The 23,665-nt window shown below is 43.2% G+C and overlaps 1 protein-coding gene across 4 annotated transcripts in view; it reads right to left on the bottom strand.

The window, feature by feature from the left end:
- The window catches only part of LOC146821271 (uncharacterized), an 838,501-nt gene that overhangs the window by 244,554 nt on the left and 570,282 nt on the right, over positions 1-23,665 (bottom strand). For all 4 annotated transcript variants that reach the window (XM_085612209.1, XM_085612210.1, XM_085612207.1 and 1 more), the window contains one exon: positions 9,250-9,396. In XM_085612209.1, coding sequence (XP_085468335.1) covers positions 9,250-9,396 — 147 coding nt within the window. The remainder of the gene's footprint in view (positions 1-9,249; positions 9,397-23,665) is intronic.

Genomic DNA, 23,665 nt, shown 5'->3' with positions numbered 1-23,665 from the left:
TGACCATCCCAAGAGCTTGGCTCTCATCCAACGCAAAGCCCTCAAAATTAAATGTTACCATTACTAGAGGAAACAAGACTGGCATCTGAAATTCTTAACCCTTCTGTCCTAAGGAATCAGATGATACTGACCAGTTCTAATATGCAATTCTATTTAACCAATGTATTTAATGTGCGCCACAGGTTTGTGCTGACCCGGTTTCACCAGGATATCTTCCACCATTTAATCAGCTGCCCCACTATTATTAACTGGTCATCTGACCTTGGGAAATGTACCTGTGACAACATCTCTTTGCAGAGCACCATGTACACTGTTGAGGAAAAACCACGTAAAACCCTTGTTACTGCAGTTGGGCTTTGTACAATGCCGACCAGCTTTTCTGTACCTGCAAACGCTATCTAACATCTATATATGTGCTGTAATGTCTCGATTTCTGTGGGGCGTTATTAATTGCAGGAAAAAGTTAAAGCTCATACTTGAAATTACAATTGAGTATGCACTAGATGATTGTTACTGCTTCTGCACCTATGTACTGTCGTTTTTTAAGCTTTTTAAACCAGTTTTAACTTTTATACTGGTTTTAATCACTAAGTTATGTATGTAATGTAGCTTTTATGATTCATGTGTGAATTTGAATAAAGCTTATTTGATTGATTGACATATAATAAATAATTATTGGTGTATATTCTCCACTGTTTCTCGGACTCTTCATTTAGCATGGAAGGCTAAGAGATGGTCAGTGGTGACCCAGGTGGCCCTAGTCGGGTCACTTCCTTCACTGGCAGAAGCCAGACATATAAAACAGAGTTTGCTTTCATTATGGAAGAGAGAGAGGAGACAGAACTTGGGGCTAAAGAAACCCAAAATACTAGAAAAAGAAAGAAAGTGCAGTCTCAATACAAGTACAGCTTTGCTTACAACAGGTACAAGCGGCACCTGTGAGAGAGGACAACATTAGCACAGCAGCATATATATAGATATATATATATATATATATATATATACACACACACACACATGTATAGACAGACACATATTGATAGATACGTATAAATTGACAACTATTTTCTCTGAAGAGAGACTGCCAAAGACAACGTCTAGTCAGAAGCCATCAGTACATGGATCTGAACCCCTCCATGGGAAGTGTCTGTGAAAAACGGAGCACAAGACATTGCGGACTACTAACCGTGCTCGAGCGGGTAGTACAACATTTTGTATACCCCCCATTCTGCATGTTTATATTAATCTGAATAATTAACTAATAGTAATATTATTAATTTGCGTGCAGTGAAAGACAATCATATTAACAAAAGAATTACACGCGGGAATTGCACTTTGCATGGCTAAACTAATTGTAAACTAACACATGTGCGCATACTGATAATAGAAAATTAGAATATTGCATGATATATGTTGCTTTTGTGATGTGATGTGATTGTAAATTGTGCTTTATTAAGTGAGTATAAACGCTTTGGATGTTGCTTTCTTCTAGATAATTACTTACACATAAGGGTATTAGCGAGGGATTAACATTTTATTAGCCATTTCTATGTTTTAATTACGTTTTTATGTTTGTTTTGCTTAAGTTGCCCATTTCGGCCTAGTCAAAATGGCTGAACGAGACGCTGAACGTGACTGCTCCTGATAACACGAGGTTCTGGGTGAAGTGCGCATGCCTTACCGCCAGCAACAGTGGCCTAGTCCTGACCCCAGGAGACGATGCCCTAGTCAAGGTTGCTCCGGGAACTTCGCCAATGACAAGACAATGAACTGTTTTAAAACTGGAACCAGCAAGTGCGATGACTTCATTTTGCAGACTTTGTGAGAACTTTACCGCTTGACCCCAAGATGACCAATCAGAACTTTCTAAAACCCCAATCTTGATACTTTGACATTATTTTCATTATAAAAGTAGGTAGGGAATTGAACTAATAAAACTCTTCTTCCTTGGCGAACTCGATTTCCTGACGTTATGCTGACGGAGACGACGGTGACACTGCTGGACAGCTGTTATCCTGAATCTTTGAGAGACTGAATTGCGGCCTGACTTTGATGAAATTAAAAGGTTTTTCCACGACTTGACTGACTTAGAGGACGACTTTTAGCCAGATTAGGTAAATATGATGTTCTGCGGTTCTAATGATGATTTCTAACAATTTGCATATTTCTTAGATAAATGATATTTGATTAATTGACAAATGTGTTGCGTCGATTATTTGAAGAAGAAAATATAGATTAATGAGTAAAGTATAGATAAATGATTGTGTTCACTAAAACCATAGATAACTAAATGATTCATCTCCTAATGAGGGGGAATATCTCAGGGTTGGAGTCAACCCATATAGTGTTAGGTAAAGATATTCCTTTCATGTCAGCGTTTGGAAGCTTATTCCTCTAGGGAAGCAGATCAACGAAGTGTGAGTGTTGGTGTTATGGGCCCCACCAATGAATGTATTTGAGTGAATTTACTATTGAGGTATTTGGTCTGTGTCGAAAGGGGAATTTGATGTTCCACGCTGCAACAACCGCTTCTGGCCTAGGTCTAATTGCCAACAAAGGAAACCAGGCATGAGTCTGTACTAAGAGAGTAAGGTGACAGGCATGAGCCCTTCCTCACTCAAGAGATTGTAGAATAGTCAAGACTATAAAAACCAACCACAGCCAAACATTTTGGGTGCAGGATGGACCCGTAGGAACCCCTTGTCTGCCAATATACCGTGCCAGAACAGAAACAGGAACGGATATTGTTTGTGAAGTGGAAGAAAACAAACCTGCTCCCAAGAGGCACTGGCTTTACAACCAAGGGATAAATAGCAGCTAAAATGCTTGAATTATATTCATACAGTAACATGCCTTAAAGAAGGCAGCCGTGGCAGGATTCAGACAATGCTATGGAGAAGTTTGCATTATCAGAGGCAGGAACCATTACTACTAAGCTATTGTACCTTGTAAACAAAACTCATTTCACAAATGCAAAAATGTAAACTCTAAAATAGAATAGCGTTAAATCTTGTGGACTTGTTCAGTTGCGAAGTTCCACAAACAAATAAGCGTCAAATAAGCGAAAGCATATCGCCAGAAGCCTGCATTGTAAAAATACAACGGGACCCACTAGAGGGTATTGCAGGCAGACAAGAATCCTAGGAGGACATAGCTAGATCCTCAGCAAGGAAATATACCACCCAGGAAGAATACCTAATGTAGCACACTAGAGTAGCTATAACAACCACCAACTAATACTCCAAATAGGTTATTTCACATCCCCATAAAAGAAGGAGGATCATCTCGAGCCTAGCTCTTAGGCAGAGAAAATGGTAAACAAAGGTAAACAGCTCTCCAGCTGTACAAGCCACCTGGGAATTAAAAGTCTGAAACCCAGAGACTAAAGACCTCACATAAGAGAAGAGTAGTGCGAACACTGCAACTACCTTTAATTCAATAAAGTTCATAACAAAATTACCACTGCAAAAAGAATGAACAAGAGTAATGTCCAATTACAGACTGCCAGCCATGAGGCACTGGACTGCAAAATCAGCATGGCTATCAAAAAGATTAGATTAATCCCGTCTAAGGGCAAGTCTTCAAGACTCTCCTGAATATTTTCAGGGAAACTGCCATCATGCAACCAAGCATGTCGTCTCAGAGCTACTGATCTAGCCATAGCTCCATCCACTGAATCTACTGTGTCCATGGCCGACCTAATAGAAAATTTGGCCAGTTCCCGACCACCCTGGATTAGCTGAACGAGGTCAGCTCTAGGTCTTTTAGGAAGAGCAGGAATGAGACGGTCAACAGAATCCCAGAGGCCAAAAGAGGCTCAACTGAACACGCAGGACTTCTTTAAAGATCTGAGGGCAGAGATAGTGGACGCAAATAAATTTCGGCCACATGTCTCCAACCACCGGGATTTCCTAGTCAGTGGAAGCAATGGAGGAGTATGCAAATGCAGCGAAGCTGAAGCTGCTTGTACATCCAGCTCTGGAGCCTTAGGGTTTGGGGACAGACAGAGAGGATCTTCAGGAACAGGTCAATGACTGTGTACAATGGCATGCTCCACAAAATCTCCTGATGAGGGTCTTGCCCAAGTCCCCAGAAGGAGGTCTTGTAACGACTCTCCGAAGGGCAGTTAAGGCTCAATATTAGCGCTGCCGTGATGGAGCAGATCCAACAAGGGATCCAAAGGCAGAGACAACAGGAGGCCGGAATTTTAAAATGTCAGCAGCTTTGCTAATTACCCTAGCAAAAGCCGCACTAGCCTCTGTCGCCATTCTGAGAAGTGACAGTAAATCATAGGTATGGGACTGTTGTAGATTAACGTGCCCTCCAAAGCCCAAAGAACCTCCTGCCCAAGGCTGGCCATGAGCATCCAAATGCTCCACTCCACCAGTATGTGCATAAACCTCTTGCAACACTGGGGAATTGGAAACAGCAGTGGCCTCATCCTCCATTTGTAGAGGAAATGGAAAAGGTGTCTCCAGCGCTGAACGAAGTTGAGACTGTGTTGTATCGATGTCCACCACCAAGAGTGTTTCTACCGAACGGTGTCAGGACGGCCGTCATATCAACGTCTACTGCTATGGGTGATTGCGGCATGGAACGTGTTGAGGCGGAGACAAGTCCTCTGCTGCGGATGCCACCAATGTCATAACAGGAAGCCCCCCCCAGACTGTTTCCTGATGTCGTAACCGGGCTGCGTCCTGACAGGTCAACTGGAAGCCCCACTGGACTGTTTCCCGATGTCGTAGCAACTCCAGATACCGAGCCAGGGCACTCGATCAGCGCCGAGGGCGAACCTGCCGGCAAGCTCCCGTTCAGAGTCCCTTCCACCTCTGTGGGGCTTGAAGGCGTGCCAGGGAGAGGGGTCCACCCAAAGATGGCGTGTAAAGCCAGATAGTAAGCTTCCATTTGGGCCTTAGTCACCCATTCACCAGGAAATGGTGGCTAGGAGGGTGTCAACTTCTGTGGGGCTGTCTCCAGTAAAGATCGGGAGGAACAGGCACCCGCTTAACGGCTACACAAGGCTGACTGCCTCAGAGATTTCTACTTCTTATACTTACCTGTTAAGGGAGAACAGCGTCCACGGGAGTGGCTTCGCGACCTGCCCCAAGCAGGAGCCCAGCACGAAAAGGGGTTCAACTCCTAGCTGACAGCAACTTCATTTGTCACTCCCGCAAGGACTTGGGCTTCAGCCTTTTACAGGTGTCCCACTCCTTGGAGTCATGGTGCTCTCCCAAGCACCACATGCAAATGGCATGCAGATCCGTCGCCGACATCTGTCGTGTACAAGTCTTGCAGCTCTTGAAGCCTGAAGGCATCAACACACTGTTCCAGTCGTGAAAGGCATCAAAAAGGCCAAAAAACAAGAGAGGCCTGAGGAACCATTTCTCCTAGATCCGCGTTGCAGCGCAGAAAAGAAACAAACTGACGTCAACGTGCCGGGAGGGACTTATATGGCTCCCCTGATGTCATATCCGTGGACGGCGTCAGGGCGGATCCATGCAACTTCATCAACCCCCCGGCGCGCAGAGATACTGCTGGAAAATCTCTGGATCCAGACTGGCACCTGGGGGAAATTCTAAATTAAGGAATCTGTGTCTAGATGTCTATCAGATGAGGGATTTTTATCTAAACTGCAGTACAGTAGCAACATGAATAAGCATAATCCCGTAATATATGAGGGTGTCTTTGAAAATTCTGTAATGGGGAACGGATTAACAGCAGCATATTCAACAACATTTTGAGTGCAATTATTGTTGATTGTTTGGAAAAGATAATAAACTTGCAGACGTAATATTTTCCAATGCCTTACTTTCAGGTTCAGCTCATAGTCAGGACGAAGTTGTAGGACCTGATTGGCTTCAGGAATGACATGGGGAGCATTTTTACATAAAAAGGTGCTTGACCCTCCAACAAAAACTAAATGAGTAAAGGCTTCACTAGGAGGAACCAAAGTGGTCCTTTTAAATCACACATTTGTTACTCATCACTGAAAGCACCATAATCTGCTTCCACACTTTGATTACACATTTCACCCCCTGAGGGAAAACATGGTGACTGCTGGCACCCTCACAGGTTAGTGGGGGTAACCTATTCCCTTACTGCAAATGAGATAATATACAATTTTACACCCCTGAAGTCCCTATCTCCCTCACAAACTTATTTATTCCCCCAGCACCGGTGATATTTTAGAAGGAAAAGAGAGGAAGAGGATAATATTGCATTTGGGCCTTTAATAGCATTAGGCAGACTTCCTGCCTCTATTAGCGTAGTTTAGAGAGACCCATCTCTGTTGGCTAACCGCTCCACCACTCCACTGCATCTGAGAGCCTGGGCAACTGTTCCTTCAAAGACAATGTCTCCTCTACCTTTTCTGAAGTTTCAAGAGATGTTTTAAACACTCCTGTGCACTCTCATGCATTGGGTAGCTCCTACATCTTTCCTGGGTAGCTTCACAATCTAAACAGTCATTTAATTAGCTTTGAGAAACTATAGCTCCGCGGGGAGAGTTGCACTTCAGCTGTTATGGGAGAACCCCAATAGGTTCTTAACTAACTGGTGGTTTGTCAAGCTGTTTCTTCCAATGAGTCAGAACCTTTGCTTCTGTCTGGATGCCATAAAGTCTAAACTACCTGGTGATGCTGGAGCTGGATCTTGCAGACGGTGGTACATCTACACACCACGGTGGTCCCCTAACACTTTCATTAACTGGCTGTTGAACCTCCCTTAGGTGGAACCTACATTATGACGAAGTAATTGGTGGTTTTAAGAAACTGTCTCTTCTATAGAAACCTAATTACCTGAGATTTTGGAAGCTGCATCTTACAGTGGATTGCATTCCATCATTTATAGGTGGATCCACAGACTCATCAATTGTGGGTTTTAGGAAACTTATTTTTCAGTGAGTTGATGCTGAACCTAATTAGGTGGACCAAACATAATCCCAATTGTTAGAAAGGACCTTCTTTTGCATTGTACTCCCCCCCCCCCCCCAAATAATTTTCCCTCCTTTTGCTAAACCGGTTTGTGCTGGACATAGGACTCTGTACAATTAGTATACAGTACAGCATGTACCTAGGGCCTGTAAATAAAATTCTGCTAGTGGGCTGCAGCACTCATTAGGACACCCACTAAAGTAGGACTGTAAAACATGTTCCCAGGACTGCCATTGCAGCCTCTGTGTACAGCTGTAAAACTGGCATTGTAAACTGGCAAAATAAACCTTTTGCCAGGCCTAACACTTCCTTTTTAATACTCATAAGCCACCTCCAAGGGAGGCCCTAAAAGCCCATTAACAGGGTACTTGATTTTTAAAAAGATTGGGGCATGCATATTTAATAATTTAGATATCATGACAGTGAAAACCTCCAAAGTTATTTTTCACCGTGGCAAGGCTAGCTTTCACAAGGGCTAACACTGGTTTACAATATTATATGTAATAAGTACTAAATCCATTTGAGGATTAGTTAGAAAAATGGTTCAGGGACTCATTTTAATAATAATTTAAAATCTAACTTAATGGTCAAGTCAGATTTTATATTACTATTTTTGAAAACACATTTTTGGAAAGTTGCAACTTCCCTGTCTATAACAAAAAGGCTTCCCTACCAGTGTCCAGCTGTTGCCTGACCCCAGATGGCTGCTTTGTGGAGAGAAGTGTTTTGTTCCCAGGAAGTGAACAAAGGGTTCCAGAAGCAGGGAGGGGGAACTCGTGCCTTGAAAGGATGAAATGAAATGATTTGCTATAGCGCAAGCAGTTACATCGGCTTGAGTGTCCTGGCACTAGGATGGCCTGGGGGCTGTGCCCAGAACCTTTATTAAGGTTCAAAGGATGCCTAACTTATCACTGGCAGATGAATCTAACCCCTTTGCCTACACTTCCCTTGGACTCTAATCAGACTGGCAGCAAACAGAGGGAGGGGAGGAACAAACCAGAACTGGTTTAGTTGGTGGGCAAAAGATTGCCTTTCACCACAGGAGAAGAGGCAGTCCCAGAACTTCTCCTCCAAACTCTCCTGGACATGGGAAGAATCAGATAAAGGACTTCCCTGCTGTTTGAAATACCTGAAAGAAGGCTGAACCTGCTTTTCTTCAACCATGCACTCCAGAAATGACTTCAAGGATGAGTGGCTGGCCTCCTGTTCGAGCTACATGAACAAGCTACGAGCGGCCCCTTCCCTGCAACTGTCCAGCTAACTAGTATCTACAGGACCTGCCCTGCACACTGCTACTGTCCTCTGTTGGAGTGAGTCCTAACCCCAAGTGGTGCTTCCCAAGTTCTGTCTCCTTGGCATCTTTCTGCCCGGGGAACTGACAGATGAGGATCGTTGGTGAAGCCGCAGCCATTTAATCACCAGTCAGCCTGAGCTTGCTGGTTTACCCACTTTAGAAGATCCGACTTCCAGAAAAGTTTGAGTACGTGGGCTTCCCCAAGAAACACCGAACTGAAGTCAATCTTCGAAACCTTTCTGGGCACAGACTTCACCTAATCTGAGCTGCTTTACCACATTCATTGAAGACTGCATCAGGACACAACTCTTCAGCAATCTTCTGTCGAGGCTTGCTGCAGATCAAACATGCAGCTTGCCCACAACACGTCAATGTCCATTTTTCCTCCATAAACGTTTCTAAGTAAGAAGGTAAACTTTCCACTGGGACAAACCTGGTCCCTGTATCCACTCTCACTCCATTATGGTCAAGCTTAACTTTGGACTTTAACCCAGTCTAGCATGACCAGAAATCCGCGGTTGGCCCGTCCTTTTTGGTGCCGTTTTTAATTCAAACTTTAAAAGCATCTTTAAAAATATATCTCTAGTTCTACCTGTTGCGGAATTTTAATATTTTGGTGACATTGTATTCATAAAAATTTACTCTATGTTTTTAAACTGGTTTGGGAATTTTCTCGTGTTTTCAGGTTATAACTGTTTGAGTGCTGCATAAATACTTTACACATTGCTTCTAAGTTAAGCCCGTCTGTTTTGTGCCAAGCCACCTGAGGCTTCAGCACAAGTTTTAGTGACGTTATTTGTTCACTCCTACAAAGATTGTGATTACTTGGTGGGCTTTCACCCTCTCAATTAATACACCAATTTCTTACATTAACTGCTGGTTATGGAAAGTTGCATCTTCCAGTCTAAAGTTTCCTGCTGACACTTACAAGTACTTTGTTATTGATCACAAATTTTAAATTGTATTTTCCTATTCTGAATTATCAGCTTTGTCAAATATGAACAACAACAAGCTACTACTTACTGTACTTTTAACATCATTGAGTTTAGGAAGAAAATCCAAGGTGAAACCATCTGCCTGTCCCCTTGATCGAATTCCGCCATTCATGTAGTTACCAAAAGTGAGAATCACACCTAGAACTTTGTGGACTGCAGGACTGTTTCTCAAAACCTGGAAAAACAGAATGAAAGGGGTAATACGATTAATATTGTAGTTTACAGTGAGTCGCTGTCTGGTGTCATGGTCTTGAGTATGGCTTCTAAAACTGTATCACAAAAACGACTAACCAATGTAAACATTAACACAAAGTTTCTTTATAACAAATAATCTATTGTCATAAAATGCACCATGTAGAAAATGTACTGTTGGGACGTGGTCCAATCATGAAGAAAATATTCTTTGCATTAGCAGATTTACAACAGTTGTCATCGAGTGTCGTCACAGAAGAGTATCTCCAATGAACTATAAGCCAGGAATTCACTAGGTCATCCTACAGATCAGGATGTTGCTGAACCTCACCTGTGTGCAATGGCAATCTGCCCTTGTTCACCAGTGCATCTTTGAAGGATGAGGCATATAGCGCAATGTCCCAAATAGGCAAGTCCATCCAACACATCATACTGCATGAGGTTAGTTAGACTTCCTAATTAGATTTGCCAATAAAAAAAAATTAAAAAGGGAATGCGCACCACTCCAGTAGTAAAACTAGAGCCGGGCCCTGGCGTCCACTGTAACTGGCTTGGTGGTAAATATGCCTGTGCCCTTCAATGTATCCTCCCATTGTCGACAAGTAGTGCAAGTACAGAGCTGTCCCCCATTCCAGCGAATTGGTTCAAAACGGTTTATGAAATGATTGTAGGAGTCAACATGTCCTTTAGTATAATGTGTGTGGTTTTGCGGTGCAGCAAAACCATTACTCCTTAACTTGCTGTGACAGTTGATCCCCAATGGAATAAAGGAAGTCAGGAACCTTAAACGTGCATCATAAAATTAGTTTTAGAAGAAAGAAATTGTGTCGGGGGTTGCAGCATTCTTAAAACTACAGCAGCCAAACACCCATGCCCTCAATTAAGGAGGGTGTGAACATTTTGTAATGTAAGAATCTGATACTCAAAGCCGAGCTTTGGAAAGGGTTCAAGTCACAACTCTACATATTTCCAAGTATCAAATAAAAGCACTATATATTCTAGCACTAAACCCGAAACCTTGAGCATGTGAACCGTCAGCAAACTGCAATAAGGAGCAGCAGCTCAATTGTCGGCCCTTATTCATCAGATCCAAGCACAAGGCGGAAGTACAGATACAGTGGAATCCATTTTAGAATGAATTACTATAGCCACGTACGACTTCCAAAAGCAAGTTGTTAGCCGAAGAGAAGTGCCGAAGAGGAACAGCTGTGAGGTTTCTTACCAGAAATGTATTAGCAGAGGAAATATAAAGAACAGCTAATAACCTGAAGGTAAAGACTTAGACAAGTCAAACGCTGTGACTCTAGCCAGGATACAAATACAAACTGCCTCTTTAATGAGCATGAGGGTTTGCATTGCAATCAAGCAGGTTTTTGTGTTTAGATTCCAGGCTGTGTCTATTCGACATTTTGAAATAAGGTGGTGTTAATGTATGGGCTGGCATCTATTGTAAGCACTGCCTTGTCCTATGTGTAGGCATGTAAATTAAATGTGCACTTCTTTATCTGGGGAAGTTTAGAAAGGGAGATATCTGCTGGTGGGGCTGTCAAAGCAAAATTACGACAATTGCACTTGCCCTATGCAATGTTATTCCCGGCACGACTCCGGGTGACAGACCAAGCGGGGACTCGCTTCTTCCTCACACCACAAGAGGCTTGGGACTGGCTCGAAACCCGTAGGTCAGTGTTCCATCGTTCCTCCGCTCCAAAATCTCCGCAACTGAGGCCTCGCAGCCATGAATCTGGTTCCAACGCCCCTTTGCCCAGGGAACTCAGCCTAGAACGTCGCAAAGCATTGCAGGCTGTGGCGACGCACAGCCAAAAGAGTCCCAGCCCTTCTTTGAGCGGGAATCACACTGGCAGATCGGACAAGAGGCTTGGGACTGGCTTGAAACACGTAGGTCAGTGGCCCATCGTTCCTCCGCTCTGGGGGGCAGATATGTGGTAGTGACCGGGAGGCTGGATGGTTGGGACCTTACCCTAGGTAGTATATATGCACCCAATTCTGACCAGCCGGCCTTCTTTTCCCATATGTATGGGCGACTGGCGACCGTACTCACTGGCTCGGTATTACTGGGGGGGGATTTTAGTTGCACGTCTGATTTCACCCTGGACCGCTCCCACCCCCCACTCCCTGATGCGCCCAAACACAAACTGGCAGAGGCACGCCACAGCTGGCAACAGTAATGGGACTTGAAAGACTCCTGGAGGGCTCAACACCCTGAGGCCCAGGTCTACTACTCCTCAGCTCTGCACGAATTACATGTTAGGCTGGATGCCATGTTGTGCTCCCGACGTCATGAGGGTATTTGCAGGAGCGAATACCTCACCAGGATACTCTCTGGTCACAACCCTGTGCTGGGACAGTTACAATGGTCCCGCGCGCATCCCAAGCTACCCATCTGGCGCCTGCGCCCCAAGGATTTGGAAGACGAAGCTTTCCACGCAGCAATAGGATTAGCTATTACTAACTGTGTGTCAGGGTTGTGCCAAAGAGCAAGTCTTTCAGCTCATGCTGGGCGGTTCGTATGTTACCAAAGCCCACAATTACTTAACAGGTCATTATATTAAATGTTTTATTACAAAAGTATCTTGTTGTTTGGACAAAAACAAAATCTCGAATCCAAGAATGTTGCATTGGAAGCAGGACGAGTTAATGGCATTTAAATTAAGAGCGATAAAGGGCTCACAGTGAGAAAGACCAGGAGGTCCAAACAAGTTTGTGTTGTATGTATACATATTAATTTTTTCAATGAAAAAACCAAAGGCTACAGGACATTATAGTTAGGCTCACATCACTAACACAAAACCATAGACGTTTAGCAGTTATAGTTACCAGAGCGAACTAGAACATATACCCCTATAGGGTCCGTGCTTATGACCGCACTTATTACATCACTCAATACATGGTCAGTGACATCACTGATGACATTTCCAATTATATCACTGATGACATCATTGAGTAAGTATTTTTAATAGTTTATGTATGTTAAACATATATAGTAACTTAGTACAAAAGTTAGATTAGTAAACTAGTTGTACTACGAATGAGTGATAGTGTCTCTAGTGGGTGTGTGACTGGATTAGAGTGTGAGTGACTGTATGGGTTAGCAAGGGGATTTCTGAATAGGTCTGTAGGCGTGTCAATGGTTGTATGGATGTGTGAGTGGGTACCTGAGTGGTTGTATGGGTGTATGAGTGGATTTTTGGGTGTGATTGTCTGTATTGGTGTGTGAGAGGGTGCGTGAGTGGTTGTACAGGTTTATAAGCAGGTATGCGAGTAGCTGAGGGCAATGGTTCTCCAGTTTGCATCAAGAACTACTTCACCCATCTATCCCTCACCTTAAATAGGAGGGCATGATGCCAGCCATGCCCCGCAAGTGCTGCTGTGCTACAAAGCACCTTGTTCTTTCCCACAGCGTGGGCCACGCCAGGGCAAAGGCTGGGCGAAGGGCAGGCCCGTCCATGCCATTAAGAGCGTGGAGGAGGCTGGGCCATCCCCACTAATGCTCAAATTCTCAGCAAGGTACTTTTCGATTTTATTCCGCCCTTACACCTGAACTACAACATTGGCTGGTAATTTCAATCAGTGGCCACTATATTTTATTGCTCATTTGGCAGATCTATTTGGCAAAAAAGAAGACCACAGGGGCTGCAGCTGCCAAAGCTAAGAATTCGAAGAAAACCCAGAAATCTCCCAGAGAGAATTGTTATTGACAGGATCGACAACCTTCTGTTGGAATCTGAGAAGATATTACTTACAGCTCCCATTGCTTCCCTCCCCAGTGTTACAAGCCCCTTTACCTCCCATGCTGCAGCAAACCATCGTAGAATACCTGGAATGTTCCTGAAAGCTAGGGAGTGGTGCTGGGAACTGCCCATTGAGGCCCAGACTGTAGTACGACCTACCCCCTCCACTACCCTTCCAGCTGTGCCCCTCCTACTGAAAACTCACTATGATTTACACACTGAGGTCTTTTCTGCAGCAATCGCTTTGATCTATTGTGAGAGCTGTAGGAGGATCAACAAACTGAAGGTGTTTTTTATCACGACAGCAACTTTGAAATGCAACATAGTGACCTAGCAGGGACAGGGTGCTCTATCACTAAAGAGGCTTTTCTTGTCTCACTTGTCCAATCTTTGAAAGAGGTTGTGAGTGCTTTAACATCTTTGGTCTCCTCTTTGAGTTTCACAATAAATCAGCTATTAGACCAGTTCAGGAATGTAGTAGATTCAAATCCCCATTCCAGCCCTAAACCTCTCCACAGACCCTCACTTCGAAAACACCCACAGTCTGTAAAAGCAAAACTTATTTTCCCAGTAAACTCTTTGCCTAGGCTCTTAGCTTGGAGAGATGACTTCCTCAAAAGACAGAATATTGATACACTTGTTACCCAGACCCAACTCCAAATAGATAATCTACATAATCTGGCTCATGCCTACGAACATAGACGACCATATGGGCATGAGCACACAAATAATTTATGCTCAGGCAAGAGCAAGCTTTCAACTTTTGGCTATATTTCCATGACTAACATTCCCAAGCTGTCGCGCCACTCTCCCGCAGTCAGAAGAAACTAAACAATAAGGCAATCCATTGGATTAGCAATGCCCAGGGCTGTTCTCTCATTTGCAACAACATTATTCATGGCAAAAGATCATTTAGATTTCATCTTATCCACCCATGATTTGGCAAATAACTTAGTTGACCTGGAGCACAGGACCTCTCCTCCAGGCTCCTCTAACATCCATTTCAAATAAACCGGTTGACAAGCTCACTCAAATACAGAAATTCACATATCATCGCTCAGTCATATTGATTAACTCAAACCAACTTCACAAACACATCCACACTTGGTCCAGATGATATCAGTCAGTAGGTGTAGTGCCCATTCAGACAAAGATAACAGCAGGTCAGCCCTCTTCTCTAGCCTCTGCCCCATAAGTCCTACTAAATCTAACAAATGCAATAGTTTCCATCACTGCCGACATTAATTCATTTTCTCCTGGCAACCTTCAACCTCCTGGACATGCCTTACTTGAGTAAGCACATTTAAATTTGCCTAATATGACTCCCACGAATTCCTAGACATTCTCCCACAACTTGCATACAAATGTAATTGTAAGTCCTATCACCTCTGATATGGATCTCAAACAATTGGACATTAACAACGTGTCGCTGATTTCATGTAACATTGCAGGTCTCAGGTCCAAGCTCTCATTGCCTGACTGGATCTCTCTTGAGATGACCATGACCTATGCCTTTTTCAAGAAATATGGTCCTTAGAGCAAGTCCACAGGCCTGGCTTTCTCAAATTATTTCATCCTAGCCATCCCCAGCCAACGGGGTTGACCATTTGGAGGTCTAGCTCTGTGGGTTAGAGCCTCCCTTAATAGTGCCATAAGACTACTTCACTCTGAATCGCCCGACATTTTGGCCATTGAAATCAGCTGGAAAAACAAGATGCAAGTTATTCTTTACAATATCAAAGGGACCAGATGTGGGGTTCAATCTCGTACAATCCATACACTCGAAGGTCTACTTGATCTATCCTTCCCCAACGTGAACTCCATGGTCTCAATTGGCTATTCCTCCTATTCATAGGTGCTCAAATACCACTCTACAGCTTCAGGATTTAACTGCGGAAAATGCGAAATATGGCCTTAGGGCTGCAAACGGGCGTACAAAATCAGATCGGATGGGTGCTCATACTTTTAACAAATCATTCCTCACTAGGAGGATCGACTATATCCTGATGATATCTGGCTGTGGTCTTTCTTTATTAACATGCACATAATTGAAAATAGTTAAAGTGATCACAATCCTCTTTCTTTGTCTTTGAAGGGACTTTATCTTACTATCCCTTTTGATTTGGTCCCTAATATTTTCTCCAGCGATGTCAGAATAACCTCTGACAAACAACATTTAAAATGGAACCAAGTGGTTAACCACCCCGAGTTCATTCTTGCGGTCACAATTGATTTTAATGATACCATGACAAAGATAATGGGTGGGCAACTGGATTCATATGATCAGTTGATTACAAACCAGCGGCCCTGTTTGACACAATGATCAGGATATTTCAGACCAGAAAGGCTCCAAACCAACTATGATTAAGTCGAACTCTTGGTTTAGTGCTGAATGTCGTGTCAGAGCTTCCTTGCCAGAGTTATCAAGAACAGAGATTTGCCAAGTATGTCCCTGGCCAGGAAAGCCTATAAACAAGCTATTTCAAATGCTAAAAGGAACTGTGATGGCCAGAGATGGGCTACCCTCAAAGCAGTTTGGGCCAAAAGACATATTACTCTATTCTGGGAGCTAGTTGTTCTTAGGTGCGCTTCAGCTGCATCTGTCCCATTAAACAACATAGCTGCCTCAAAGTGGGTTGAACACTTTGGGAACCTATATGCTGCTACCAGCCTAAACATTTTACCCAATACGAGTTCAACTAAATTTCCCCCCGCTTTGTCAATTTCCCTCGGAAGCTCTGTTTGACCTCAATGATGTTGCACAATCTGTCAGGGCTACTGTTAGGGGGTAGAGCAGAATGTAGATCCACAGTCTCTACAATAGACCAAGCCTTTCAGTGTCTGATGATTTACTGGTGCCCAGTGCCTATAGGTAAGGGTCATCTTTATGCTGCTTTAGCCAACTTACACTTTGCGTTTGACTGAGTCCCAAGGCCCAATCTTTGGCAAACACTCAACAACATGAAAATGCCATTTCATTTGTCACTAGTTGCCAGTCTTCATGAGGAGAATATGAGGGACTAAACATGAGATAAGGGGGAAAAGGAAAACACCTTACTTTGTCTTCCTCTAAGACGATATATGCACACAACAGGAAGTACAGTGAGTACAAGTCACCAGTTTTAAGTATCTATAAAGGTAGACCTGGAGAACATTCACTTTGTAAAAACTGCCCTCACCCACAAAAAGTTGTGGCATGCTTCATCATAGGGCTGCTGCTAAACGCCTCAGCGCAGACCAACGCTAGAGGCGGAGCAATAGGGAGGGGTAGACAATACAAACAAATAAAAACAGGAAAAGAAAAGAATCCTAAAAAGGTGCAGACGATTAGTGTTAAAACTAAGATATAGTCATAACAATTTTATTCCTGGATTCCCGTGTCAAGAGTAAAAAAAGGTTGAGAAGATACCCTTCGATGGTGGTGGCATGAGTGAATTATGCTCTCTCCACCCCTCTGTTCTGCATAGAGGTCAACATGTTTCTGCCGGATTCCGTCTCTCTATCGGCATTCATCAGGACAAACTGCATCCCTATGCTAGGTTTCCTTGTTGTCACAAATACCCCTGGTATTACCACTGTACTTAGTGTTACTCCACCTGTTAGTATGGTGTAGTCCAGAACACTTACACATATGTAAAATCGAGTTTATTGAGATGAGCGCTAGAAAGGGCACGGGAGTAGAGGGCGACCCCCTGTAGTCACACTTACCAAGGGTGGTCAGCTGCCACCAATTCGGTCTCTGAGTGCCTACGCAGCACCCAGAAAGATTGATTTGGTGGATTTATGATTGAGTGGATACATGTAAGTAGGTTTGTTATGCTACTCAATATTTCTGGAAACACAGTTTATTGTAAGTTGTGTATAGTGAGATTGTAGTTATTTTACTTTAATATTTTTCAAATAGGAGTTGTGCTCCCATCGTAACCCCTCGTGTACGGCACGCAACTCCATCATACTTTAGACAGTAATAATATACATATATAGAGAGTTCTATAATTTATTTTTTAGGTTAGAGGTTTAGTAATATTGCAAAGATAGTAGTACAGTAAAGAATGAAATCCATTTTTATAGTAATTTTACTAGTGAGGCCCTTGCGCACCTTTGCAGCCCATGTTTTCAAAATAGCACTGGGGACGTGACTCCAATGTAGTTTGGGTAGTAGTAATGCATATACATGGACACTTCTATTGTTTACTTTTACGTTAGACGTTTACTACTACAGCAAAAATGGTAGTGTAATAGCAAACATTTCAACGGCTGTTTTACTGAGTGGGTGGGTGCATATGTGCTATGTGTGTGAGTGATAGACTGAGTAATTGGTACATGGGAAAATAAGTCTGTGTGTGATAACTGAATGACTAAGTGAAAGGGTATATGAATTAATGGATGGTTAAGTGAAAAGCTGTTTGAGTGGCAGTATGGATGAATAATTGGATGTATGACGGTTATATGGGTGAGAGAGGGTAAATGAGTGGCTCTATACATGAGTGACTGTGAGTAACTGAAGAACAGTGCGAAAGGATGCATAAACAATTGCATTGGGTAGTGAGAATGGAAATGCTTACAAATAGATGCGTGAACAAATAGATGTGTAACTTAATGTGTCAGTGGGTGGCTGTGTGAGTGGCTGTATGAGTGTTTCTTTGCATATTTAAGGAAGTATGTTACTAAATGACTATCATTTTTAGTGACTCTATAGTGTCTAAATCTGTATCTAAGGGGGTGCATGGACTGCTTTCAGACAGTATTAGTGGGTGTAACATTTTGCCGATAGGTATGTGAGTTGCAATCTGTCAGACTGGATCTATAACTGGGTATTGGGGACCGTAAGTGCAGCTTTCAGTGACTGACTTTTAAAACTATATGTGTATGTTTTTACACAGACGGCTCACTGCCCATGCTGTAGGTACTGCCTATCTTGGGGGTGTGTTATATGTAATAGAAGAGGAGTTTCAGGCTTAGCAACCAGTTTCTACTCAATTTGGCTTACTATTAAACTGCACACACTGGTTCTACAGAAGATCTGAGACATGTTTGAAGCAGAAGTTCTCTTCATGGGTGAGCTGTTAGTGTCTCAGTAGATATGTAAATGAGTGTCAGTTCCTATTTTGGGTATTGTTTTAGTATGTTATAGTAAGTATGTTACTACACAGGTATCATTTTTGATGACTCTAGTGTCTAAATCTGTATCTAAGGGGGTGCATGGTCTGCTTTCAGGCTGTGTTAGTAAGTGTACAGGTGTGCAACTGTGTGATCAGAACTGCCCCTTGTAGACCCCTTGTAGACCTCGATACATATGATGTATTTGTATATCTGAATGGATGCTTAGGAGGTGCTGTTAGTGGCTGGGTGTATTAGTGGTTGCATCCTTTTCCAGATAGGTAGGTGAGTTGCAATGTGACTGAGACAGAATGTATAACTGGGAATAGGGGCTCTGTAAGGGCAGTTGTCAGTGGCTGAAATTTGAAACCATATGTTTAAGTTTTAACCCAGATAGTTCACTACCTATGCACTAACTACTGCCTACATTTGGGGGCAAGTTATATGTAATAGAAGAGGCGTTTAAGGCTAAGCGATACAATTGAGTTTACAAACTACTAAACTGTACACACTGATTTTACAAGAGCAGGTCTGAAACATGTTGGAAGCAGCAGTTCCGTACATGGGTGATTTTCAGTGTTAGTATCTTAGTAGATATCTAAAGGAGTGTCTCAGTTCCTATTTGAGTATTTCGTTACATATTTAAGGAAGTATGTTACTATCTGACTATCATTTTTAGTGACTCTACAGTGTCTAAATCTGCCAGTAAGAAGGTGAATGGATGCTTTGGATGCATTTTAAGTGAGTGGCTAGGTGTATTAGGGGTTCCATTCTTTTGCATATAGGTATGCGAGTTGTAATCTGAACGTCAGACTGGATATATAACTGTCCTTAAGGGTCTGAAAGTGCAATTGTCAGTGACTGAAATTAGAAACCATATGTCTACGCTTTTAAGCAGATAGGTCACTGTCTATGTCCTAGGTACTGCCTACCTTGAGGGTGAGTAATAAGTAATAGAAGAGGAGCTTATGCCTTGGCAACCAGTTTCTAAACTCAATTTAGCCTACTATTAAGCTGCACAAACTTGTTTTGGAGAAGCAGGTCTGAGACATATTTGAAGTGGCAGTTGTCTATATGATTGGCTTCTTAGTGTTAGGTACTCACTTGATAGCTGAATGAGTTTCTCAATTCCTATTTGGGTGTTTCCTTCCAAATTTAAGGCAGTATGTTGGTATACAACTATCACTCATAGTGACTCTATGGCTCACCAAATGTGTATCTAAGGATCAGCATTGATTACTTTCAGGCTGTTGGTGAGTATTTGGGTATGCAACTGTGTGTGCAGAACTTCTACCAGTAGGGCTAAATACCTATGATTTATCAGTATATCCGAGTGGATGCTTCTGTGCTAATGTGAGCGGGTGGGTGTATTAGTGACTCTCCTTATGGCTACATACCTATGATATATCTGTATATATAAGCACTGAATCAGTAACTTAGACTGTGTGTGAGTACAGTATGAGTGAGTAAATGGGTGTGTTGACTATTTTAGAAAAGAAGTGGTGGTGTGATACACTATATTTTATGTTTAGAGTTTTCTACAGCGCAGACCAGACCCAGGGCAGGGTATCAGAGTGCTTTACAGTGAGGGCACAGTATGAATAAAACAATTAGCATAATATAGCATACATAAAAACAGCTAATTTTTAAAAGTTCGGCAGGTCGCAGGCATGAGTATTTCTGGGCAACGGGTCACGAGCAGCGAGGGTGTCCTTAGTGAGATAGAAGAGGCAAGTTTAAGGGTGTAGACCTGGAATGGTCAGTGTTATAGTTTACGGGAGGAATTTGCACATAAGGAATGCTTTTGCTTCTTTTTTTAACAGAGAAGTAGAGGAGATTTTGCTGATGTAGGGAGGAAGCGAGTTCCATATTCTTGGTGCTGCTCCGGAGAATGCTCTGTCAGAGGTTTTTTTTGTGTTGAAATAAGAGGGTTTCATGAGTAAATTTTCAACGCTCCTAGAATGTCTGATTCCTCCAGATAAGGTAAGTTTTTGGGATAGGTACTGGGGAGTATTGTGATGAAGCGCTTTGTGAGTGATGCATGGAATTTATAGGTGGATTCGAGCTTCATAGGATAGCCAGTTGAGTGCTTTCAGGTGTAGTGATATATGGTCAAATTTCCTAGATCCTGTTAGGAGTCTTGCTGCGGCGTTGAAACAGGCTTTTAAAGGGGGGGTTGAGATTTTGGGAAGCCCAGCGAGGATGGTGTATGCGTACTCCAGCCTTGAGAGGACTAAGGACTGAACTGAAGTTTTGAGGTCCGGGTTCTTGATGAAAGGTTTCATTTTCCAAAGATAGCTGAGGTGAAAGCATGCGTTTTTAGCTAACAGGTTGATGTGTGTTTGCATGTTAGGTTCTTATCTAGTGTAATTCAAAGTGATTTGGTGGAGTCCACCAGAGTTGGCGTACAGTTCAGTGCAGTGATCAACTTGGTCCATTCCTTTGTCTCCTGGGAGTTATTGGAAGGGGGAGGGGGGGGGGAGATCAGAAGAAATTCAGTTTTTTGCAAGTTTAGCTTGAGAAAGTTGGTCGTTAGCCAATAGACGGTCTTTTCGAGTGCCAATTTTATCGTCTTTATGTCTTCAATGGAGGAGATCTTGATGTAAAGTTGAGTGTCGTCTGCGTACATGTGGTAGGCTATGTTCGCCTGCTGCAGCAGTTTGTTAGTGAGTCATCATATAGGTTGAATAGGGTGGGGGATAGGGTAGAGCCTTATGATACTCCTAGAGGGTTCGGTGAGGAGGGAGAAAGATTTTTGTTCACCATGAAAGATTGCTTTCTGTTTTCCAGAAAGGATTTGAACCATTGAAGGGCTGTGCCAGCTAAACCCATCCTATTTTCTAGTCTTCTTAGAATTTTGTTGTGATTGACCGTGTCGAAGGCAGAGGCGAGTTCGAGCAGGACTAGCAGACAGGTTTTGTTGCCGTCAAGAGCAAGGAGGGCATCGTCCACTATATGCAGAATGGGCGTTTGTGCTATGGCCTGGTCTGAAATCTGATTGGTGGATGTTCAGAAGGTTGAAGTCCCTGATGTGTTGGTTCAGTTGTTGTTGAACACATCTTTCCAGGACCTTGGCTAGCATGGGAATGTTGGTTATGGGTCGGAAATTGTTAGGGTCGGAGGGGTTTGCTGTTGGTTTCTTTAGTATAGGGGTGACTTGGCCAGTTTTTAGTCCGGTATGTGCCCGTGTGCTAGTGAGGCGTTGATGATTTTGGTCCAGAAAGGGGAGATGACTTAGTAGATGTGGGGAAGGTAATTTGAGGGGACTGTGTCATTGAAGTGGTTGTTGAGTTTGGTGGTTGCAAGAGTTTTGGTGATGTCATTAAGATCATAAAGTTTGAAGGTGGGCCAGTGAGAGTTATTTTTTGGCAAAAGTAACTCAGGTTGTTCAGGGTTTTCAGCTTGATGGTTCTTTGGGGTGGTTGAGTTAGTTGCTGCCGTGTTAAGCTCGAGTTGGAGGGAGTTTGCTTTTGCTGTGAAGAATGAAGAAAATTCTTCGCTGCAAAGCTGTGATTTCGAGGTCAGTAGAGAAGATTTAGCCAATTTATTAAAATGTTGTTTTAGAATTTAAAAGCATTTCTTTGGTCTGTTCTTGGCATTGTCTAGTTCTGATCTAAAGAAGTCTTTTTAGATTGTAGAATACTTTTGTTATAGGATTTTCTAGCTTTCTGAAGCAGTTAAAGATGGAGGGGGAGGGATGTTGTCTCCATTTCTGTTCTGATGATCTAAGTTTACGTCTTTCTTCATTCAGGGCTTTGTTAAACCATGGGTTTTTGTCTTGGTCTGGAATTAGTTTGACTTTAGGTGGAGCAGCTTAGTCAAAGACCTTGGTCTTCGAGGAGTTAGGGATCGGTGAGGTCACTGCCGTCGGACATGTGGGGGGGAGATGAGGACTTTCTCAAAGTGTGAGGCTAGGTTTTGCCAGTCTAGGTTTTTAGTGTTTCTCATCCATTGTTTTGGCTTGTTTTGTTGCGGGAATGTTTTCTTGGTAGCGGAGGAAATTTGGAAGGTGATGTGTTGGTCTGACCAGTCACAAGGAGTGATCAAGATAGATTCAATCATATTTTGTTTAGAGATGAGCCAGTCAAGAGTAGCATTCTTAGAGTGAGTGGGTTTTGAGATAGCTTGGATCAAGGAATGGTCTGCTACGAAGGTTTTGAGGGCGTTGTCCTGTTTGTCAAGGGGGTTTTCCCAGTGGAGATTGAAGTCGCTGAGGAATAGGTTGTTGGAAAGAGGGGTGGAGTTTGTAGTAATGATTTCCATAAGTTGGTCTGTAAATACTACGTTCTTACCTGGGGGATGGTAGAGGATATGTACTTTGTGGGAGTGGTTATCTGATTTGACAGAGATCCTAAGGTATTCACAGGAGTCCATGGGTTCGGATTGAAACTTCGAGATGGTAATGTCAGATCGATGAATGCAGGCTAGGCCTCCGCCTTTTTTGAGAGGTCTGTCTAGTCTAATAATGTTGTAGTCTGGGGGGACTAGAAGGTCTAGGCATGGGGAGGACGAGTCATTGAGCCAAGTTTCCGTGAGGATGGTTATGTATGTTTTCATGTTAAGGGTGAAGTCGGCGATGTCCGAGGCGTGTTTTAAGGCTGAGCGGTAGTTTAGGAGAAGGTAGGAGATCAGTGTTGAGGATTTCTTTACAGTCGACTCATGAATTTCCAGGTTAGGGGTTATGGATTGGAGGCTGTTCAGGTTTATTCCTTTGTTTTGGATGGGATGTTCTGTTTGGGTTGATGGGGACTGGGAGAATAGAGAATTCTTCTTCATTAGTGATGTGGAAAGCGGGGGATTTGTATGACAGTATAAGGGTTTGGATTTCCAGGTCCGTTAGGTAGTTGAGATCTTCAAGTGTGATGGGGCTCGTAGGAGTTTCGTATAGTAGTAGAAGGGTATGGATTTCCAGGTCTGTTAGGTAGTGGGGGAGTTTGCGAGTGCGTAGGTGTTGATTAGTCAGAGGCAGGGGGATAGTTTTTATCACATTGTTGACTGCCGCTAGAGAGTGTTGAAGATGGGTAAGTTTGGAAAGAGTGTTCAGCAAGTAGTAGGATGCTTTTGATATCTAATATAACATTTTGTAGTTTCTTAGATGTGAGGTAGGACTGGGTTATGAGTGGGTCTTGTTCAGAACAGGGATAGGGGGAGGAGACAGTATCAGCGGGCAGGGAGGGCTGGGAGTAGTCTTGCTGAGGGGTTTGATGTCTGTTTGGTTAGTGTGGTGGGTATGTGTAGCTGGGAGCGGGGTGGTAGATGATTGGCGAATGTGCTGGCTGGGGTCTTTACTCTGACTCAATAGAGTGGCCGTGTCATGGTGGGCGTCATCAGTGGTCAGTAGAGGGTTGTGGAGGAGGGTGTCATCAGCGGTCGGTAGAGGTTTGAGGAGGAGGGTGAGAGTAG

This window comes from Triturus cristatus, chromosome 6, assembly GCF_964204655.1.
Source record: "Triturus cristatus chromosome 6, aTriCri1.1, whole genome shotgun sequence".
NCBI classification, from domain to species: domain Eukaryota; kingdom Metazoa; phylum Chordata; class Amphibia; order Caudata; family Salamandridae; genus Triturus; species Triturus cristatus.
The sequence above is the reverse complement of the archived record's forward strand: the minus strand, read 5'-3'. Positions and strand labels throughout refer to the sequence as shown.